The sequence below is a fragment of the Caretta caretta genome, chromosome 10 (genome assembly GCF_965140235.1).
Source record: "Caretta caretta isolate rCarCar2 chromosome 10, rCarCar1.hap1, whole genome shotgun sequence".
Taxonomy (NCBI): Eukaryota; Metazoa; Chordata; order Testudines; family Cheloniidae; genus Caretta; species Caretta caretta.
In genome coordinates this window covers 72,366,437-72,388,050 of record NC_134215.1, presented here as the reverse complement: position 1 = coordinate 72,388,050, position 21,614 = coordinate 72,366,437, and the positions used below count along the sequence as shown (strand labels likewise).

Here is a 21,614-nt window from a genome sequence, read left to right as displayed (position 1 = left end):
GGCGGCACCCCCTGGCTGCCCCTAAACGTAGGAGCTGGAAGGGGGACATGCTACTGCTTCTGGGAGCCGCGGCACGCGTGCACGGCTTGGCCCTTGACCCCGCTGCCCAGCGAGGGCTCGAGGGCCAGATTAAATAGGCTAGTGGGCCAGATGTGGCCCGCGGGCCGTAGTTTGCCCACCCCTGGTGTACATTTAAAGAAAAACATACTTGTCAAACAAGACTCAAATACACATTTGAAGAAACTGATCTTCTCCCAGACATCCCGCAAACAGAAAAAGAAGCTGAATTTGTTGAATGAATTATTTGGTCACTTCTCATAAGAGCTATTTTTGTGATTTCCCTTCCTCTCCTCTCCTCTCTTTTTATATTGGGAGAGAAGAAGTAACATGTCAGTGATGTTGCTAGTTGGCAGGTTTTCTCCTGTCTTTCAAGATGTAACTCAGTAACTTTAACTTCTTACCTTCTGCATTCTGCATCCCTGAAGTCTGTCTGGACTTGCAGCTGATGTCAAGATTCTTCTTGACTCTCTGATCTAAACCTTTATATAATGTTCCTGTGCACTGTTAAAGAGGAGCTGCATTCCACCCTAGAGGTAGTTGCAGTTCAGTACTCAGGCCTTAGTCCTAGAAGGAGATGCTTACAGGTAGACCCCTACTCAGCTCCCTTTATTTCACTGGGACCCTACGTGAGCACAGCACAGAATTTAGCCTGCATGTATCTCCTTGCAGGAGCAGAGCTGAAGGTCTAATCTATGCTAGAGAAGGTTTGCTGGTATAGCTATACCTTCCAAGCCTTCCTAGTGTAGACGCAGCTTATTCTGGCAAAGTAGTGCTTTTGTTGGTATAGCTTAAACCAGCTACCCAAACAAAGTAAGTTTTATCAGCGAAAACAAGCTTTGGAAGCTGCTTTGCTAGTCTAAAAATGTTTTGTTCTTAAAAACAAACAAACTAAAAGCGGGGGTGGGGGGGAGGGAATTCTCCTACCCAACCGTATTGTACCAGCAAAAGTTTTAAATGCAGACATGGCCTTAGCTTGCAAAGTTCTTTTGTAACCTTGAGGAAGATAGTATGTAACTGTACAATGATATGAACATGTATTAATGTTACTGTCTTCAAAACTCTCCAAAATTTAGGATGACTTTCATATCCAGTTTAAAACTCCAACAAAACCCTGGTAGTATTGCTATGAATTTGCCTTCAAAAGCTGAACAGTATTTAGTAACTTTAGGAGATCTTGAGATCTTTGCGATATTAATTTTTTTATATTGAATGTGGATTTATATAGGCAGCAGGAGATTGCATGAATGCTGATAGTACTGAGAAAGTTGAGGATTGAAAATATATGACTCAGTAGCGGAAAATTATACTGAAGTACTAGATAAGCAGTTTCAAGGTGGAGTAGAGCTGAAAAGCATTGCATACGTTGCACAGACGTTACTCTGGGTCTTACAGAACTTTTCTCTTCTGTGCACACTGTTTCGCTTGCTCTTAACCTTATTTTGTGCTAGTAACCCTACCTTACCTTCTTCTGGCATGGCATAAAATCCTTGTTTGGTATTGCTCTGACTATTTCAGAGCACAGTCTGTTTAAATAATCACCTTTTAATCTGAACTTTGGTTTCCAATTTTTTTTTAAATTACATCTCCCAGTGAGTCCTGGTTTGTGGGAAACTTTCTGCACAAATGGAACTTTGTTACCATTAAACTCTGTAGGATGAATATATTATCATTGAGGGAGACACTCACATTAGTTAATAATGCACTGATGATCCTTGCAAAGCATGCAGAAAATTTGTTTGCATCTGTAAACACAAACCAGTGTACTGCAGCAAATTCATCTAGTGACAAAGAAACTACTGTTGAAATATCTTCCACTTCTTTCAGTACCAGTTATTCCAAATATTAGATTTTGAAGATTATGGAAGCTAAGAAAAGGATGTGTGTAGGCATTCTAAAACTTACCACAATTCAGGCTTGTAAACCAAGAACTAGGCTTGTAAACCAGGCTTGTGAACAAGAACAAAGTGCTCCCCCAAAGCATCAACATTTCTATTCTCAGAATAACAGCATTTCTGAAACAACTGTGAACCAGAAGAGCATGCTGGTAGTAATATACAAAAGAGCACTTGAAGCTCTCTCTGGTTGAGACTTCTTGTATCCATCACTGGGACAGAAGGTAGCTTTTGAAATGGAGCAGGATTTGTGCTATCCAGGTGTGGAACAATGGGCATAAATCTTGTTGTGTTAAAACCTCAAACTCATAGCTTTTAGGGCCAGAAGGGACAATTATGATAAACTTGTCTGACCTCCTGGATAACACAGGGCATAGAATTTTACTCTGCATCAAGCTCAAAGCTACTTGTTGAGCTAGAGAACTCAGGGCTGTTCCTTTTAATGGGGTAAAATGCACGTCTGTGGTTGCACAGCTGTCATGGATAACCTTATGATGATACTCTCTGAGCTCTGAGAACAAGCGGGAAGGTTTGGATGTTCTTGCCTAATTGTTTTTAATTAAACATTGGTGCAACAAGGGTTGTACTCTGCCAGGGCAGAACCAACTAGCTTACAAAATGTACAGAACAAACAAGCTCCATCGTGTCATCCCATTACAACATTTCTATTCTAGGAAACACCCGTTGATTTGTTTTGATAAATTCAGCCATAATAGTGCCAAGATGCAAATGAAGGAATATGCTTAAGCCTTTCTGTATATTGTATACATGTATAACAGTACTTTGGATTTTTCATATGTGGGCTCGCAAAGACACCATGCAGCTAGGTAAGTAGTAGTGTCCTCCTATAATAGGTGGGGAAACTTGGGCACAAAGAAATGAAAGCCACCATTTCCAAAAATGCCTGCAAACAGAGCATCTGCAAAGCCTGCTTGAGTTAGTGGGTGCTGCAGGTGCATGTGGTGAAAATCCACATAGGTGTCTCAAGCTGGGCATCCAAAGTTAGTGGACCTGTTAAAATAAAATGGGCCTAGGTGATTTGCCCAAGGACACGTGCATCGGTAGCAGAGCTCCTGACTCCCATTTATAAATGCTTTTCTAATTACAGAAATTATATTAATTTGAATGTTGCTGTAGGTTTGCATTGCAGTTAATACAGAAATCCTAAAGTCTTTTGTTAATAGCAACTTTAAAGTGTGGGTGTATTTTATCCCCTTTTGGAGAATGAAAATTGACAGTTTGATAGTTTTGTAGCTACATGCTTTAATAGGTGTCACTATACTGAAATAGTACTCATCACGACGGTTTGAAGGAGCAGATGTGTTAATGGCAAGCTCTGCTATTAGACTTGTGCTACTTCATTTGTTAATCTGTCACCTCCCTGCCACAGATCACATGGGAGGGAAGGATGCTGTTGATGCTGGAGGCAGGCAGAGAGTCAGTATGAAGTGATGGGGCCTGTCTACTCTGGGGCCTATTGATATCTTGGGGAAGAGGGGCCTCCCTTGAAGACCTCTAAGAGTATGTATACACTACACACTAAGCCTGGGCTCTGACTCATGTTTGAGACTAAGTCCCCTTTCCGTCCACACTCGGTCTGATTCAGGTCAGTAAACACTCTGGACCTGAGTCCTAGGACCCTGCTAGGGGCGTGGGTCAGAGCCCGAGTCCTGCTGTGACTTGAATCCAAGCAGAGTCATTTTGTCGTGTGGACACAGGTCAAGCCACAGACCTGAATCAGAAGGTCTTTCTAGTACAGTACAGACATGTTAGCACAGCTGTGAGGCCTGTGTCCGGCAATTGTAAATCCAGGGTTAAATATAGTGTGGCTGCTCAAGTATAGGCTTGGACACACCGAGTCCACGAGCCCGGGTCCCATAGACCTGGGTTCAATGTGGACATATCCTAAGACTCATTTTGAACTAAATAACCCTGTATAATAAATTGGGCATATTTCACAGGGGGAGTTCAGCTGCCATACCTAGGCAATCACCCTCCACCCCACTAAACAGAGAGAGATACTCTCCTTCTCTGGCACTTACCCTCACCTTCCAGGTGAGGACCTGGGGCTCATCCCCATTTGGGCCTGTTGTAACCTGAGCATTGGTTTATCCCCTCCCATCATTTTCACAGGTGGACATTGTTTGCCTGTCTTCTCTGACACTGTGGCAGCAAAGTTGTCTGAAGAATAACACATCACCTTATGCTTTACAGGAAAAATGCTCCTGTCTGTATAATCCAAAACATGAGGCTATGTCCTGCTGGCTTTGCTCCGTTCACTGTGGTTTGAGGGAATACCTCAAACAGGATTTGTCAGGTTGTTCTGAATGGATAGAGCAGTGGTTGAGGGTTGTAGATCTGGTTTGAGTTCTCGAGTCTTGAGTTGACTTCTTGGGGGTGGACGTTACCTTCATATCTTTCAGCATTAGTCTTAACTTTTGGTGAACAATTTACTTTTCCCCAAATCCCCATTTTGGAAGCCTGTGAAGTGCTTGCATTTGTATCTTGATAATTTTTTATCTATATTATGATGGCAAACCTCCGTGTTTGTTTATTTATTACTTTTTTTTTAACAGCCTATTTAAAAGCCACAGATCTGAATTTGGCCGGAGGAGGGAGGTAATTTTTCAGCATCCTCATAGTATTTCCAGATGCTTTTCAGCTTTTTCATGGCCTTCTGAACAGTCAAGTACTATACCAGCTTGTGGTGGTGGTTTTTGCAGAGAGAACAGTCATTTAATAATATATGGAAATCTGCAGAATAACTGCTTGGAATTGCTGATACCTGACACGGTTTAAGAAACACTGAGAGCAGCGTCCTGAAATAGTGGCAGTGGCAAAAAGGCTCTGAGCTTGAAAATTATTCATGAACTGACTTCATCTGGAGAAGATTTAGCAGAAAGGGTCTCCTGTATGGGTTGGTGAGTTGCCCCCTAACCCCCAATTTAATTCTTTTATTTGATTTTTTAATAATGCTCTCAGCACACCTGGTCTCGGAGCATGTGTACATAAATTACCAGCCAAACACATTCAGTTGGCTAATGCAAACTAAAACTAAATCAAATCTAAATCCCAGCTGCAGATAACTAAAATAGCATATTTTTTTCCACTGCTGCTCTAGTTCTGATTGCAATATTGTTGGTTCTCTTATTTGCTAAGAAGAAAATAAATAGATTCTTATCTCTGAGTTTTGGCGCAGCTGTAACCAGCCAGTGTAACTTCCCTTTGCCCTCTCCTGAATAATTCTAAGTACTTTATCTGCTGTATCCCAAAGTCTTCCATGGTTTAACAACCTCTCTAAGAGCAGCTATAAAAGGGGCTTTCACTAACGAACAGGAAGCAGAATGAATAGCAGGAACTTCTGATAATGCACTGTCTGTCTGAGAGGAAGATCAGCCTAACTAAGCTGTACCAGAGTAGTGAATGATGGTCCTTCAACTAGGGCCAGCCGTGCAAATTTTAATACTGGGAACAAAGAATTCTCCCTCTTCAACTAACTATTAAACACCCATGTCAATTTAGTGGCCCGATACAGTCAATCTCATCTTATTTACTTTCTTTTTCTGTTCATAGTAGATCCTAACAAGCCTCAGACGGTTTTTCTATCTATATCTACCTATCTATCTGCACACACACACACCATATCCATTTTGGAAGAGCTAATACAGCCACCAATGCTGCCTTCCTAATGCCTGCTACAGCTCCACTGCATTTTTGAATGCTAAAAACTTACATGGTTACATGCATGTGATATGTTCCGCAGACTGCAAGGTTCCACATATTGAACAGAATGTTGGGCCTTCCTATGTCTCTGTTGGAATTTCAGTCTGGGAGTGTCTGGATATTTGTAATGACCGACCGTTTCAATTCCCTCCTCCCCACCCCCTTCCAGGCTGGGCGGCTGTCTGTTTACTCCTTTCTCCACTCTTGAGCAGGGCTGGCTCGTAAAAGAAAGAAGCCAATGATTAAATAAAGTCTGAACATGGCAGTGACACAGCTTAGCTACATGCTTTGGGCCTGGTTCTCTAGCTAGCTAGCTTCCCCATGCTAGCTTTACGCCAGGGAAATTCCATTGACTTCTGTGGGCTTGCACTGGTATAAAACTTGTGTAATGCAATGGAAGATCAGATCCTTTATTTCTGACATGCTGGCTTTCTGAATAGTGTCCTTTCCACTACTTAGTCTGCTTGAAACGTATGATAATGGAGTGATTTATTTTTTTTTAAGCTGTTGACCTTTTTGTTTTGTCACTTCTGGGTATGTGAAATTAAAATGGTTCATTCATTTGTGGCACTTTTTTTTTCTCTCTTTCAGGTCTCCCTTGGATTTTAATATCAGAAAATTGTGTGTCTCTGATGAGAACTTTGCTTAGGTAAGTGAAACAAGATTATTTTTTGTCTTTACAGGTTCAAGTTCCATGTTTTACTTTTATGGTATGTTTTATTATAACTGTAAGCTGCCAGCTGGCTGCCCATGTGAGCTGTGGCTAAATAAGTCTCGAGATATGTATTAAACATAAGTAGGATAATGCTTGGTTTAGGGTAGTGATCTTTTAATTTCTCACTTTTCTGGAAAATGTTGTTTATATAATCAACTAAAAAGGATCCAGTTGTAAAATAGCCAGTTTTATATCTTTCAGCTAGCCACAATAGCTATTTACAAAGGGATCATTGATTGGAGATACACCAGACTTCTGAAGGGGAAGGGGTAATGAGATGGGACGGGGACCTGATTTTCATTGTGAAAACTCAGCCCTAATTTGCCAAGATTTGCATATTTGGGCCACTTTTTCAGGTGAACCACTTTTCTTCTCCAGGAAGGAATGTTTGGTGCTGAGAACAAATCATCTGAAACTTGACAAGTTTGAATTGTTTTGATCCAAAATTGAGCAAAGCTCAGCAATTTAGCTTTGAATCTTTGGATTCATTCAAACAAAAAAAATAATGAAATTCCAGTGTATCCTCTGACAACGCAAACTGCTGTATTTCACATCATATCTCTGTTGAACAATGAAGACGCTGTCCCTGTTCTTGTGTTTTATGGGTGCTCATGATTGATTTCAATCAGAATTCAGAGTTACAGCTGTCTAGTTTTTCTAATTTTGTTGGCAAATTCTGTTTTCCTGCTATTAAGTGACAAAGGCTTATTGTCATGAGCCAAACATGGGGGTCCACTACTGCAGTGCCCATTGTATAGGCAGGAGGGCTTCCAGTACACAGCTCTGCCAATGCACCTCAGGACTGACCTGCAACACATTGTACTTTTCTGGGCTTTATGCTGAAGAGAGGGTCAGGCTGCCAAACATGCAGGGTACCTTGTTGCCCCAGGGGTACAGGTCTCACACAGGATGCAAGAGGGGCTGGTTTCAAATCTTAGACAAGCTCTTGCAGAGATTGGAAAAAATTGTATAAGTTCTGCATATTCATGTCTTTAGGTGCTCAGATACTGCAGTGGTGAGTGCTACATAGATAGACCCATGGCTTTTCTTTTTTCATTTAAAGTGGCTGAGAGGTTTTTCTCTCACCATCCTTGCTTCTGCTGCCACCTCTCTAAGGACTTCTTTGTGTTCCCCATGGGTTTGCAGAGCCTATTCCTCCGAGGCCCCTCTGACTCTTGAGGCCCCGGACTTGAGGAAAGTCAGGTGGATCCAAGTGTAGAACAAACCACTACTGTGCTCCGGTCTGCTCTCCCCCCCGACCCCCCCGCTCTATTTTCCTCTGCAGAGAATAGCGCCTGTGGAGTGGGCCTAGCGACTCCTCACATATTAAGTCTTAACAATCAAACCAGACAAGGCTCTAGGCAAGGTCATGGGGTTTCCTGACTTTCTGCAAAGAGGTCCCTCTTAACTCATTTTCCCTGTCCACCTTTCTGTTTCCAAAGTGCTGGCTCAAATTGTTCCATGCACAGTGTGGCTCTCATCTTACCCAGAAACCTGCATACAGGCTAGAAGATTGCCTCAAGGAGTTGTGGTTCTCTCATCCCAAAGTGGACTCAGTAGCAGCCTCCTTCTATACTCTGATTTCTCTCAGGAGGACCTGATAGACCACAGGGCAGAAGAGCCCAGCTTCTCCATCCGGTCAAGTACAGCCCTAAATAGTAGGAATATAGAAGGAAACAAGTTCCAGCCTCAGCTCTTATGGCTGACAAACTCCAAGCCCAAGCTTTACCCTTAGACAGAATAAGAGAGGATACAATCAGCTCCGACTATTTCCTTCCTAGGAGGGAAGATTCCTGTTTCATACAGTGCGTGCTAGTGCAGTGCGTGCTAGTGCAGTGTATCACCCTGTGGTTGTTCCAGATTGGGATGTCAAACAACAAAATGCTAGCGTGGACACAGCTAGAGAGAAGAGTGACACCTATGGAGCCATTGCAACCCATCTGCATTGCACTACTTGGTTTTCCTTTGTGGTCTCTCATCTAAGTTATTGACCTGTCCTGGCTCTGCTTAGTTCCTGAGCTCTGACTAGGCTGTATTGACATTTGAGTGGGTCCAGAGGGAAAAAACTCCATGCAAATTAATAAAGGAAGATCGCATAAAGTGCCCAGGCAGCCATTCTAAATGTAGTGGGGAAGCAGAGCCTTGTACCCACGTATATATAGCAAGTCAAATCTATGAATATACGCAGGCCTAGTTAATAAATAACCCAGACACTGGTAGTTAAGAGGGAAAGACATAATTAAATCTGTCATCTGCTGTGCTTTTAAGTTAGATCCAGAGCGGTAATGCTTTACACTAGAAAGGTAAACACTGTCGTTATTCAACAATGGAACACACACAAGGCTGACGTTGTTTTTTCCTTCTTTGATTTAATAATTATTTGTAACAGGTTTAATGGGCTATTAGATGTAGATGGTCTCTGTTTTGTACAGTGGAGCCCTGATAAAGCCCTACCCTTTATGAAGGGCCATTAGTCCTTTCTTTTAATTCACATTTGTCATGGTGCTTTGCTGAAGGTCCTTGTTTTAAATTTGTTGTGGTTGTAGTATGTTTAGCTCCTGCTCCCAGGGTACGGTTTAGCCCCAGACTATTCAAGCGTGTTTCTGCTCATCTGATTACCCATGTTAAACTCTCTATCGAATGGAAGAGGATTTTCCTTCTATATACCTTCTACTCTATTGTATATTTTCTGGCTCCTAAACTAAAATTTTTCAGTCTACTTTATACAGATGCTCTGGGCTAACTCCCAGCTTTAAGGTGTAGACTGAAGGATGAGGATGGAAGTTCTTCTCTTGTTGCATTGTACTTTGAGTCTGCAGCAGGTTCTTCATGGGTTTATGGGTACCTCTAGGGCACACCTCCTCTCTCCAAAACCCACAGAGCTGGTTGCCCACTTATTTAGAGCTTTCTTGGACTCTAGAGGTTGTTTTTCAGGTGTCTCAAGACTCCTATTTAGTGTAGCTTAGCTTGGAAATTTCTCTGGAGAAGTAGACAATTCTCTTTCATGCTATACCATACCCTGTCAAATAATATATGGAGTTCCTAGGGTAACACTATGTGTTGTGTACCCTGGCAGAATAGGATCCATACGTACCATTCGTGGAGCTGCAGCATTGTGACTGGTTGTGTATTAGGAGTCCTGTTTTTTGCCATTATATTTGTAGCCTCAGGTTGATTCCAGGATGTCCTTACTTGAGACTTCATCTCTGTTCCCTTTGGAAAGGTCTGAGTCTGGCAAGCTTAAATGCTCGTTGTAAAATCTTTGGGTTATACATGTTTGCAGGGGTCATTTTTGGGTTATCACTTAATGTAATAAAACATTTAGAAATGGGAGTGATAACTCTTGTTAATGGGCCTTGCTGCCATGGCGATAGGCACTACAGAAACTAATATGTACATTTTAGAGTGTGTGTTAGGGGAAACTGGAGTGCTCCTTCCTGTTGAGTTCCCTTCTAACTCTTGCAGCTCTAGCTCTTCCGTGGGAGTTCTCATCAGAAGCATTGAAGGGGCCGCCAATGAAATGTCTGCTCTGGCTCGGCAGCTGATTCCCAAAAGAGGCAGTGGAAGAATTCCCTCCATTCTTCCTCATTTGTATTTTCTTTAGAAGACCAATAGCTCATTACTGTGCTTTGTCTTTAGCTGTCTGTGCATCTCCTCAGCTAAGTCCATGGAATTAACTACTCTAATGCTCTATCTACCGCTATTTTAAAGGCATTCACTTGAAATCTTCCTGGCCATGCACCTATGCTGTGGACAGGAATAAATGATTTCTAGACCTTCTCCTTACTACCCTCTCCTCCTAATTCCAAAGGTTTTAGAAAAGCCTTACTGGTTACTCAAAGAAAAACTAAAATTGAAGGGAGTCTCTCCTTACCACAGATCCAACAGAGACTGGATGTGTCTTGGAAAAGACATAGTAGAAAATTACATGTTTGCCCTTAATGCAGGGTAGGATGCATGTTGGCCAAAGGGTCTATTGTTTTATGGTTAACATGTTGTTGTGTTGTTGCAGCCAGTGATCTTTTTATTTTGCTGAGGCAGATGGAGGGTTTCCAAGTCCCATAAGCATAACCCTGGGAAAGCTTAGTTGGTTTTAGGTTTGACCACTTGGGCAAGTGAGGTTACCCTGTGACAGAGATGCATCCCTGAATATGGAGACAGTCTTGGCCCAAAGCACAGCAAGTGATGTGAGGCCTGAGAAAGGACAATTGTAAACTCCTCGGGGAAGGTTCTGTATGTGCATTCGGAGAAGGAGACTCTTGTGGCACGTGTGAACTGCTGTGCTCTTTTGTTGCTGTTGTGGCTTATTTTGTTGTTTTATGTGGTAGAGGAGAGTCCTTTTTTGCAAATACGTGCAGTAAGTGTTCCAGATAGAGTTATGGTGGATTAAAATATCTATATAAATGTAATATCGCTCATGTGATGACTGTAAAAAGTCTAGCAAGAATTGCTTCATTCTAACATCGAACATAATCCTAATTTATTACTTAATAAAATTCATCCCTGGAACTACCAGCTCTCTCTGCTTGGCTGGAGAGCTTCCGTGTAGCACCTTCTCAGGCCCCCATTTCTGTCTTCTTGCTACTGATTTAAAGAAACAATGCATACGTAATCAGTGGAGGTTGGTATTCTATTTTTTATTTTATTGTTTTTGGCCATAATAGCAATCCCAAATAGTTGCTGTGACATTCTCCAAATACCTGCTCTAGATGCAAGCCTTTGTGTTCATGTCTCAGCCACAGATGACCCTTGCCCACTTGTGATGGGTCATAATAAGATGAAGTGGACAGAAATGTGTTTCCTTTTAGTTGCTCATGTAGTACTTTACTCGTTTCCCCCTCTGCTTTGATTTGGAAGATTGCTGAGATGCTTCCTTTGTCTGACCCACTTGGCATCAGAGTGAAGAAGATCATCTTTCTTCAGCATCGAAGTTTATCGGTATCAAAGGTCTTCAGCTCATCAGTAAATTCTTAGTTTTGCAGCTGATCACTCACAGAGCTGCTGTTTTTAATACCCTTTTTCTCTCCTTCTCAATATCTGGTGTGTTATACTGCCCACAAAAACCTGAGGCAAGTACTGTTGTACTGCCTGTGTATTGGGAGGGTAGGCAGCAGCACAAGTGTTGATAAAGCGACTGAAAATGGCAGGCCAATAGTATTTCACTTACAGTTTCCAAATTTTAGCTCTTTATCATTGTGCTTCCAGAGTCTAGTGCAATTATTGTTACTATTATTTGTAGTGTGGCAGCTCTTGGGAGCTCCAGTGATGGATCAGGACCCCGTTGTGCAAGGCTCTTTACAAACACAGAACAAAGACCGTTCTTCCCCCACCCCCCCCACCCCCCAAGAACTGACAATCTAAGTATAAGACAAGAGACAACAGGTGGAAACAGATGATTACAGAAACAGATGGAGGACCACAAGGAAAATTGCTTTGCAGTGTAACTTCCCTGTCTAGGTTTCATACCCACATGTGTTCAGGAGAGAAGGAGGTGGGGCGTGTACAGCAGTGGGACTGAAACGAAAAGTTACTCATTTCAAAGTATGATATTGACTTTATTTCCCTCCTGAGTCTCATGTCAGTGACTGGTAATGTGAACATTGGTTCTTTTTTTCTTTTTTATATGGTTTAAAAACACAACATTATTTTTTAAATAAATCAAACCTTAGTCAGCTAGAGTGGGTTCATATACTGTGATGGCAAATGGTTGGCTCTCACCTGTCTTTGGAGATGCCTTTTTGCAAAAAAGAAATCGACTTTTTGACTCTTCAGCGATGTTAATGTTTATGTGTGTATCACACGCTATAATAAAGCTTCACTGAGCAGCTGCCTATAGTGGAATAGCTCTATTTTCAATGAAATCTGTCTATATAAATGCTTAATAAATACCATATGTAGCCGCCTTAATTTTAGCATCTTCTCCATCTCTAAAATCAAACAGAACCTGGGCTTTTTCTTCTGTCCTCCTTTGCAAATCCCTCACCGTTTTGATTTCTGTCACACAGGTTTTATTTTTTTTTTTCAAAAGTTGTGCCGTCTGCAGTTACTAAACCATTCACCTATTCATGTTTGTGAGTATAAATGAGTTATAAGAGAACACAGGGCCATAGGCACTGTAACTGAATGTTTGCTTTATTCAGATAGAACCCTGTTAATCAGGAAAGCCTTGACTAGTGGGATGACCTGCACAAATAACATGAGAGAGAGGATTCAGGCTCCAGCCTGTTTTCCCCTCCCCCAAACACATCTCTCTTATTTCAGCATCTCACACTGCACAACGTAATAGCTGTTCAGTCATCTTACTGTTTCCCTGAATAAAACAAAATGACTTCACATCTGAGGTTTCTTTGAGTGTAGTTATGTTAAAAAGGACCAGCTATGACTAGATTTCGCCTCTGCAGTGTTTTTTTCACACCCCTCAAGAACTAAGTTTTAGCACTGAAAGTGGCAATGTAGACACAGCCTCACTGTTTGTCCTTAATCTAGCTATTTCCCATTGCCAACGTTTTGAGTGTGAGAGAATCTTGAATACTGAGCCCAGTCCGCAAGTGACTTATTCCGTGATTTCAGAGGTTCTGCATGCTAAGTTCTGTGTACTTCATCTGCAGGTCTGTGACGAGTCCCTCTGGCCCCAAGAAACAAGGGGTAACAGCTTATTGCAAAACGAAGGCTTTATAGAATTCTGTGCATATTCCTATAGGATACATGGAGTTCTAGGTATGTCCCAATAGATGTATTCATACTAAATTAAACTAGTCAGGTAAGGTTTTATTTCAGCTGCCCCTGCAGCAGTCAGGTGCAATGATTCCTTTTGCCATAAATCCATGTCAAAGCCCTTGAAGCTAATTTTGCGCTCATCCCCTTTTTAGAAAGCTCTAGAAATAAAATATAGCTATATACATTACACACACCACTGGATAAATCGGGTATGTTTAATATGGATATAAAACAATGATATACAATATGCCTTTCATAAAACAAGAGGGGGTTCCCTGTCTAGGGGATAAGATAGACCTGCTGTGCATGAGTTGCACTTCCATTTCTTACAAAAGTTCTGAATTGATTGAGTGCCATCTCATTTTTGCCTTTCTCTGTTTCTTACTCCGTTTAGAGCAGGGTGTGTGCCACAAGTGTGTGGTGTTGGTAAGCACAAGTGGGGGGCACAGGTTACAGTTAAAAACGATAGGGTCAACAATAGGGCTAGATAGGGTCAACAAATAGACTGAGAGAGGACCTTTTAAATCGGTGCAAGTTGAGGATGCTTGGCACTTCACAGGTTCCATCCCTGAATCGTCTTTGCCATCGTATCTGCTCTTGAAAGAAAGTGCTCCATATTGAAACCTTAAAACTAGATTGCATAAAGCCCTGGAAAACATACTTTAGGGAGCCCTGTATTGGCAAAGATAGCTGGATTAGATTAATTAATAATAGGTCTCTTCTTTAGCTGACTTTGATACCCTCACATTATCAAGAAATCGCTCTGCCACGTAGGAAAAACAAGATGTTCTCTAGCATGTATATAATTTTCCTTTGGATTTGTGGGTTAGGCAGTATTGCCACATTGGGTACACGTCGTAAAAAATAAACTGAATGTTTGCATGGCACATCAGCATGTTCTTTGCATATGAATTACCTTCATTACTTATCAGTGTGAGATTGTTCAAGAGCAACTACGGAGAAAGGGATGAGGAGTGTGCTGATGAGACTGTTAAAGTGGTAAGTGGAAGTGAAAGAGACAAAGCGGTATCTGCTTTAAATGAGTTCACCTTGGGCAAATTACTTAACTGCTCTATGCCTCAGTTAACCAACTGACAAAAAGATATTTTATGTAGATCGTAGAGTGATGCAACCTTTAGTTAAAGTTGCACAAGGAATTTCATTCTAATTTGTTTTCAGTTGGTTGCAAGTATGTCAAGGATGAATTTAGGCACTTACAAATTTGGGGCTGAATTTAGCATGTTTGTTCATAGCCTAGAGGTGACTGTTTTTGGAAAGTTTGAAGAATTAACAGTTGAGCTGTTTGAGAATGATGAGTAGTGGAAGAATAATTTTGCCATTTTAGAAAAAAAAGTTCTTTACTATCAGCAAGTGGTGATAGAGACTTGAAATGTAATAGGAAGATAGTCCCCAGACTGCTGATATACACCTCATTGTTCCTTTGAAAATCTGTTTGATTTATAAAGATTTTTAAAAAGTACTCTTCATATACATGCTGTTTCTACATCATAGGATGAATTAATGATCTCTTGGTGTTCCATTGACACTGTACAGGCGTGTTTAACATATAGGTAAGCTTGATAGATGTTTGCCTTATTCCATACAATACGTAAAGGTGAATTTTGAAGTGGGAAGTTAAGCACGGGGGCCGGGACTATTCTGCTAGTGCCTAGCAAATAGTTGTGCATGATATGGAATTTTTGTTTTTTATTTATTTTAAAAATACTAAGAAATTCCTTTTTAAAACCTACTTTAAAAGGATATTAAGGTTACGAGGTGTAGCCTTCAAGTCTGGAACTGCCAGGAATAAAGTCACTCACGCAAACTTATTGTTGATACCTCTGTGTGTATAAACAGTGATGCATTATTTAATTACATAACTGTATACTACTTTTTATGTAGGATCTCTGCCTTCATCAGCATACAGTTGGGAGGGTGAATAAGACAGGACTCATGGAAACTGCTTCACTCATACTGAGATTGGTTTGTGTGCTTTTTGTAAGACCTAGGGCCACACATCAGACAATTAGTTTACAACTAAATATTGAACAGCAATCTAATTCACTGAGCTTGATGCAGCCTGGCTACTGGATGAGGCTGGGGCTCTTTTGGGATGAGGAAAGGGGAAATATGTGATCATGTAATCAGACTGTACCAAAATATATACACCCCTAATTTGTTTTATTGAGCAACTTAAATGAAAAGTGACATAGAAGTGTAAAGTATGTTACTTGCACATACATCTTTTCTCTCTCGCTTGCAGACTCTCACCACCTGAAATTCACTGTTCAACCGCTTTGCTCCATCATGTACAGTCTACCTTACCCCAGTCCTCTTCCCACCTACTCAGTTACCACTCCATTTGTTCACCATTCTCCTTCTGTAACAGTTGTCTGTTATTTTTCTTTCCATTCCAAGGTAATCAGTCCTCTTTTCTCTTCCCTTGCAAATTCAGTATTTGTCTTCCCTGCCCTACCAGTGCTTGTTCTCTTCAGCAGCAGCTCTTTAAGGCATGTAATGGCCTCTTCAATCCCTCTAACCCAGTTGGGCCTCCCCACAGAATCAGTGACCATCTTAGCCCTGCTCCCACCCATGTAGAATTGCAGTGGTCTCCATATTCCAGTCAGGCCTCAAGTCATCTCCTGGTGGCAGGCACCTCCCCTCTTCACTTGCAGGGTTGCTTCCTCAGGCCCTGCAGAAAGGCTGGGAGTTCTGCTTTACTTCATTCCTATTTTAGAGATGGGGCTGCTGGAAATTTTGAGCCTTCCCTGGAGTGGGATAGGTGCTGGGTCTGTCCTGTTCCACTCCCTAACCCTGGGGAAGGGGGCTCACTGGAGTTGGATAGGAGGAGACAGCAGCGTTTGGAGCTGGCTGTGGGAGGATGCTTCAAGGCAGGCGTGTTCTGGGCCTCACCTTGTCTGGGGGTAAGGTGAGAGTGTGCGTTGCACAGGTAAAGGAATCCAGGGAGGGGAGGGTTCAGCAGGAGCTGGTCAATTGCTTGAGGCAGATTGCGTGGTGCTCCCTCTACAGGCCCAGTAATGTAACAATTGCTTTTCAGGGCCTGGCTGGTGCAGCTTAGTCCGCGCTCAGTTTGTTAGAAGGGTTCCCCTCCCACCATCATCAGTGCTAGACGATTTAAATTAAACATCAGTAATCTGCAGAAATCGATCAGAGTGGTTGCACTTATATGCGGACATTTTCTAGTTGCTCTGGGCAAGCTGATGAGTAGGATTTTAAAAGGCTGTAGTCTATTTTACCTACACTTAAAAAATAACTACACTGGGCATTCTCCCGAGAGAATGATGATATCAAATATTTTACTCTGGTTAAAGCTGGCTAGCTCAAAACCTTCTGCTCAAACCAAATTGAAACCTCCTGGTGCCAGTGTCTGGTGCCAGTGATACCGTCTCTGGTTTGTGACAAAGATGTTCATCTGAATCATCCTTTGAAAATGAAAAGGATCATATAACTTGGTCTCTCTTTTCCCCTGCTTGGCTGAGCCCTTCATTCTGGCCTGAGTCAAGTGAGGAATTTGATCAGACCTGCTAGCGTCACACTCTTTGAACTAAAAGAAATGGAATAGAGCTGGGTTACAGAGCTCGGGGGTTTTCTTCTCAAGCTGCCAGAGTTTGGTGTATCAATGAAAATATGCATGAATAGTCTCCGACAGGTTCCTATATACTCCAGTTCAGTTTGCCTGTATCACAGAGTGACAAAAAGGAATCTAGCTACATAGTAATTCTTTCAGCCCAGATAGCAGTCCGTGGGTGGTGGTGAGGCACTTATGAGTTGTGATATATTGCCAGCTATTTATTCTCGTATGTCTCATTCCTGGATATTTATGCTGTAAGGTACATTCAGAGCTGAACTTTATCTTGGGCTAGATGCTTGTTCCATTTACTAAGAAAAAAATACTGTTGATTAATGCTGGAACACTTTCATGAATTTCAGTGTGTGAAAATAAAATAATGAGGAATAAGAACATAAGAATGTTCAAGTGTCAGTTGGGTTGGCTCTCTAATTGGTGTGGGGGTGGTGGGTTTTGTTCCCCTCACGAGGGGCGGAGGGGGCAGAGTTGGTAGCACAGTTACAGTAGCACTAGTTCAGATATTGTTAAATGCCCTTATGCTGTGATTATACGGGGGTTCATGTTAATTCCAGCTCAGTGTCCCCAAGATGTTTGGGGTCTACTCATAAAATGAACATTTTTTTACCAGAGGGTCTGGGGTTGAGTTTCTGACCCTGATGAGAATTGTTGGGTCAAATTCTGAGCTGAGTGCCCAGAAGGGGCCCAGTGAGCTTCTATCCTTTTCAGAGTTCTCGAGGGGCAGTAGGTTTCATGAACTCCTTCCTCAGCAGCTAGGATTATGTTTTTAGATGCTTTCTGTGCTTACTCTTGGCGCTCGCTTGCAGGTATTGTCTTTTGCCAGTTTTCTTTACAGTGGAATGCCAGTTGTCTCTCTTTTTATTTTTTAAATTCTTTTTTTCCCCTTTGGTATGTGAAGAATATCACTTGACAAACTAAAAACAAATTTGGTGCCTTCCTGCTTTGAGTGGGATCTTACAGACAGCTATATCAGCTTCAGGAGGAGGTTACGTGATATCTCCCTGTGCTACCGCCACCTCCCCCCTTCCATGATGTTGCCTGCTTCAGTTCACTGTCGCTGGCGGTAGCTGAATCTTTGCCATTTATGCCTGTTTAAGAAGTTAATCTTTCTAAAAGCCATTGAGCTCCTTGGCATAGCACGGTAGCCTTGGCTACGGGTGTGTAAAACAGCATTCCAAAAGCCAAATGTGGAGTGATAAAGAAAAATGTGTGCTGCTGTTTGCAGGATCCTGGGATATGTTTTGTGACTTGGTAACAATTTTTGTTTAATCGCTAGATCAGAGACCTACAGAAGAGCTCTGGGAAGCTCAAAAGCGCTTGTTCCTTCCCCCAACAGAAGTTGGTCCAATAAAAGATATTACCTTACCTACCGTGTCTCTCTAGCTCCGTGATGACATTCAGGTATTTTTGTACTAAAACAAATTGCTTGAGTCATTTCAATGGGTGACTCAGTAAAACCATGGCCCCATTCTTTACACGCAGACTGTCCTTGCCCTAATTAACAACCCAGTTAATTAAAAGTCATGTTAAACAAAACACACAGTGCTTAAAAGAAAGAGGAGAATTAGTGTAACGTTAACTTTACTAGTGCATACTTGAAAAGCATCTATGCATTAGATCCCTCTTCTTAGGTCTGTGTCCTGGGCAGGTGCAAGTGGGTCTAAGATATGATAACCTTATAATTGAGTGCATAAAGGTAAAGGGGACACATTAGCATATTCTAGGACCCACTCTGACATGTTCTTTGGCATTGAGTCCTTCTCTGTTATTTAAAGGCTTTAACACTTTGTGCACTTTTCAAGGGCTAATTTAACCTCTTGGGGCTGAGTTAATCCATGGTGTAATCCCACTGAAGTTACTTCAGGGATGAATTTGGCCCTTGATCCCATTGCCATAGTAATAGTACTGAATTAAACCCTTTGCAGGCTGGTGGTTCCAGAGTTCCTCTACAGAAGTGCTGCTGTGTTTTACATAAACAATCATTAGTTCATCTCACTCATATTCCCCCTTGCCCCACCAATAAAACCCATCCTAAATGCCAGCGAAAGGGTTAATAGGAACAGTTGCATTCCTAAAATGGACCTTATCTTGGGAGACTGCCAGTGTCTGTCTGCTCCTCTCCCATATGCAATACAATACTTGGACTACTTGAAGAATTTTGATATGTCCAGCATGACACTGTTTTGCATCTGTGCTTTGCAGTTTAAGTGGGGCTTGTTGCCAGGTGAAGAGTCCTCTTCTTTTCACACAAGCATGGAAATGAGTCCTGTCACTATCAGGAATTACTTGAACATACAGATGCGTGTTCTTTAGCATTACCTAGGCTTCAGCAGATTTGCAGTGATGGCTCCTAAGGACAGCAGTACAGAAATGAGTGTTCTTGCATGGAAGCTTTTGGCCTTTATGATTAATGTTTTGAGCTACTGTGGCAATTATGGCTTGCAGGAGGTATGACCTATGTGTTCTTGAATAAAAACATACAGTGAAGGAACTTGCCCAGGCAGGAAGTTGGTCTTATTGCATAAGGCCCATCTGCCTATAGCCCAGGGCTTGGAAGAAAGACATTCAGGCTAGGGTTGGTGCGAAGAAATGATAATGTAATCTGCGTTTTTGTATGTGTGCGCGCTAGAGTTAGGCCAATAAGAGTTTTCAGTGTGGGTGACGTGATTTTAGTAGTGAGGGAAATAGCTTTTGTGTAGCTATAGAACAAGAGAGGCACCACTGGGTGCTACTGTAAAACAAACAGTAAATGATAATGGTGAGGAGGTGGAATATACTTGTAATGCCTGCACTGGGACTGCACGTGATGTGATTCATCTTGCCTTTCACCAAAAAAATCCAAACCAACCAAAAAGAAAATGGTCTCAGTTCACCAGCGCAGCAAGCTGCCATCTGTAAGATCCAACATCAGCCCTAACTCCGCCCGCCTGAGTTGCAGTTATGGGTGGTGTGGGATGGGCAAAAGAGTTTAACCAAATAAAGATCTAGGGTAAGTCTCACTGAAAGTCAATGGGATGTAGGTTCCCAAGTCACATAGGTACTTTTGAAAATGTTACTCCTAATTTGAAACTTCGCCTTTTGTTCATACTGAACCAAAGCTCAGTTTGCAGGACCAGATGAGTTGTTAATGCTTTTTCCTGCCACCCCTGTAAGCTGCCAGGGTCCCAGTTTGCTGCTGTGGTATATCCTTTCCTAGGCTTCCTGCTAGCACGCTCGAGGGCATCCCTGAATAGGTGGGCATTTCCTGGGATATGACTCAGTTTCTCTGATGGATTTATTTACTGCACAAAACCTGTGTGTTTTTTTTTTCTGTAATATTTTAGTATGTAACGTTCTTGCTGTTTTTTTAAAAATTGAAGGCTCTAATCTAGATGTTTATTGCATCCAGTGAAATGTGGTGTGCAGTACCATACATGTTCTTAAAGGCCCCTCCCAAAGCAAATGGTTCACATTTTCCACCCATTTCCCTCAAAATTATTCCTATATACTTGAGTATGGAAAGTGCTAAGGAATTCTCATCAAAGTTGCATGAGAATTTTCTCTCTCCTTTAGGAGAGAGTCTCCCCCCCCCCCCCCCCCACTGCCTTTTAGCTGTAAGACTTCTACCAGAGCATGGTGTACCTGAGAACAAAGGCACAGGCTTGCTGCAGCAGTTAATAATCCCCATGGTGAAGTGGAACTATTTCTCTTCCCTTAGCCAACAAGGTGATCAAAGCATTATGCTAGTTTTATAGATGAGGAGATGGCTTGTGAGAGTTACCTGTTGCTGGCACCTTTGAGAAACATTGAAACAAAGCAGTCAGTTTCTCAGCTTCCTTACTTCAGGGGAAAGGGCATAAAGGAGTCTTTCTCAAGGTGGGTTAGAAATTAACACAGCAGCTGGATTCAGTTTGGAGTGTGCTCTTTGCAGGTGCCAGGTTATTCTGGCTCTACCGACCTACATCCTCTGTATCCCCACAAAACAACATCACTGGAAAGGCTCAGCACTGTGGACTTGGTTGGGATCTCTGATCCTATACATAATAGAACTAGAACAGTTTGCATAGGTCTCCCTTCTCCTTCTCTCCTCTCACCCCAATTGAGGTTGTCCAGAGTGTACCCTGTAGAATTCTGCTGCGTGACAAAGGGCCACCCCCACATCTTCCTAACAAGAGTGGCCTGCAGAATATATAGGTCCCAGCATGCAACATTGCCTCTAGATCCGAGTGGAGATTAATTATGGGCTGCTGTGGTCTGCTCCATTATATGCATATTTGGTGTAGCTCTCAGGCCCCTTGCCTATGTGCTTCTTGGATGGACACAGTCTGGACACCGCTGCTGTTAGCTGAACAAGTGGTTTTTATCAAACCGTTTCAGAAAGGCTTCTGTTTGGGTATGCGTCCTCCCTCCTCCGTCCGTAACTTTGTGCGGAGGCACATCAGGACTATGCAATAAAGAAACACATGCTTACAATCAAAAAAAGAATGAATTTGCATTCTTCTCTAGTGCTTTTATGTGGGCCCATTGTCTCATGATTCTGAGGCCGCAACAGAGGCACCCAAGCCAAAAATGTATCTGCATTTTTCCATGTCACATGCTGCCCTGCTGGGGCCGTTAATAGCAACTGTTGGAAAAAGAGAGGAGAATAATGCAACCTATCTTACCACCAGGGTGGATTTGATTTAAATCAAATTGATGTAAATCGTGATTTAAATCACTAGTCAGGAAGACTCAATTTAAACATGGATTTCTACATAGAAGTGCATTCTTGTTGGTTGTTATAACCTTAATACGTATTCTTCACAACTCAGAGATAAATGTAGGCTTCATTTTTAGAAGCTACACACTATACATTTTTAAAGTGATTTATTTTGAAAACTTTTCAGATTAGTTTTACAGCTATATTAAAAAAAACGATATT

The 21,614-nt window shown here is 42.0% G+C and overlaps 1 protein-coding gene across 10 annotated transcripts in view; it reads left to right on the top strand.

The window, feature by feature from the left end:
- The window catches only part of AKAP13 (A-kinase anchoring protein 13), a 325,971-nt gene that overhangs the window by 18,640 nt on the left and 285,717 nt on the right, over positions 1-21,614 (top strand). For all 10 annotated transcript variants that reach the window (XM_075133185.1, XM_075133183.1, XM_075133179.1 and 7 more), the window contains exon 2: positions 6,267-6,324. In XM_075133185.1, coding sequence (XP_074989286.1) covers positions 6,308-6,324 — 17 coding nt within the window. In that variant the 5' untranslated portion in view covers positions 6,267-6,307. The remainder of the gene's footprint in view (positions 1-6,266; positions 6,325-21,614) is intronic.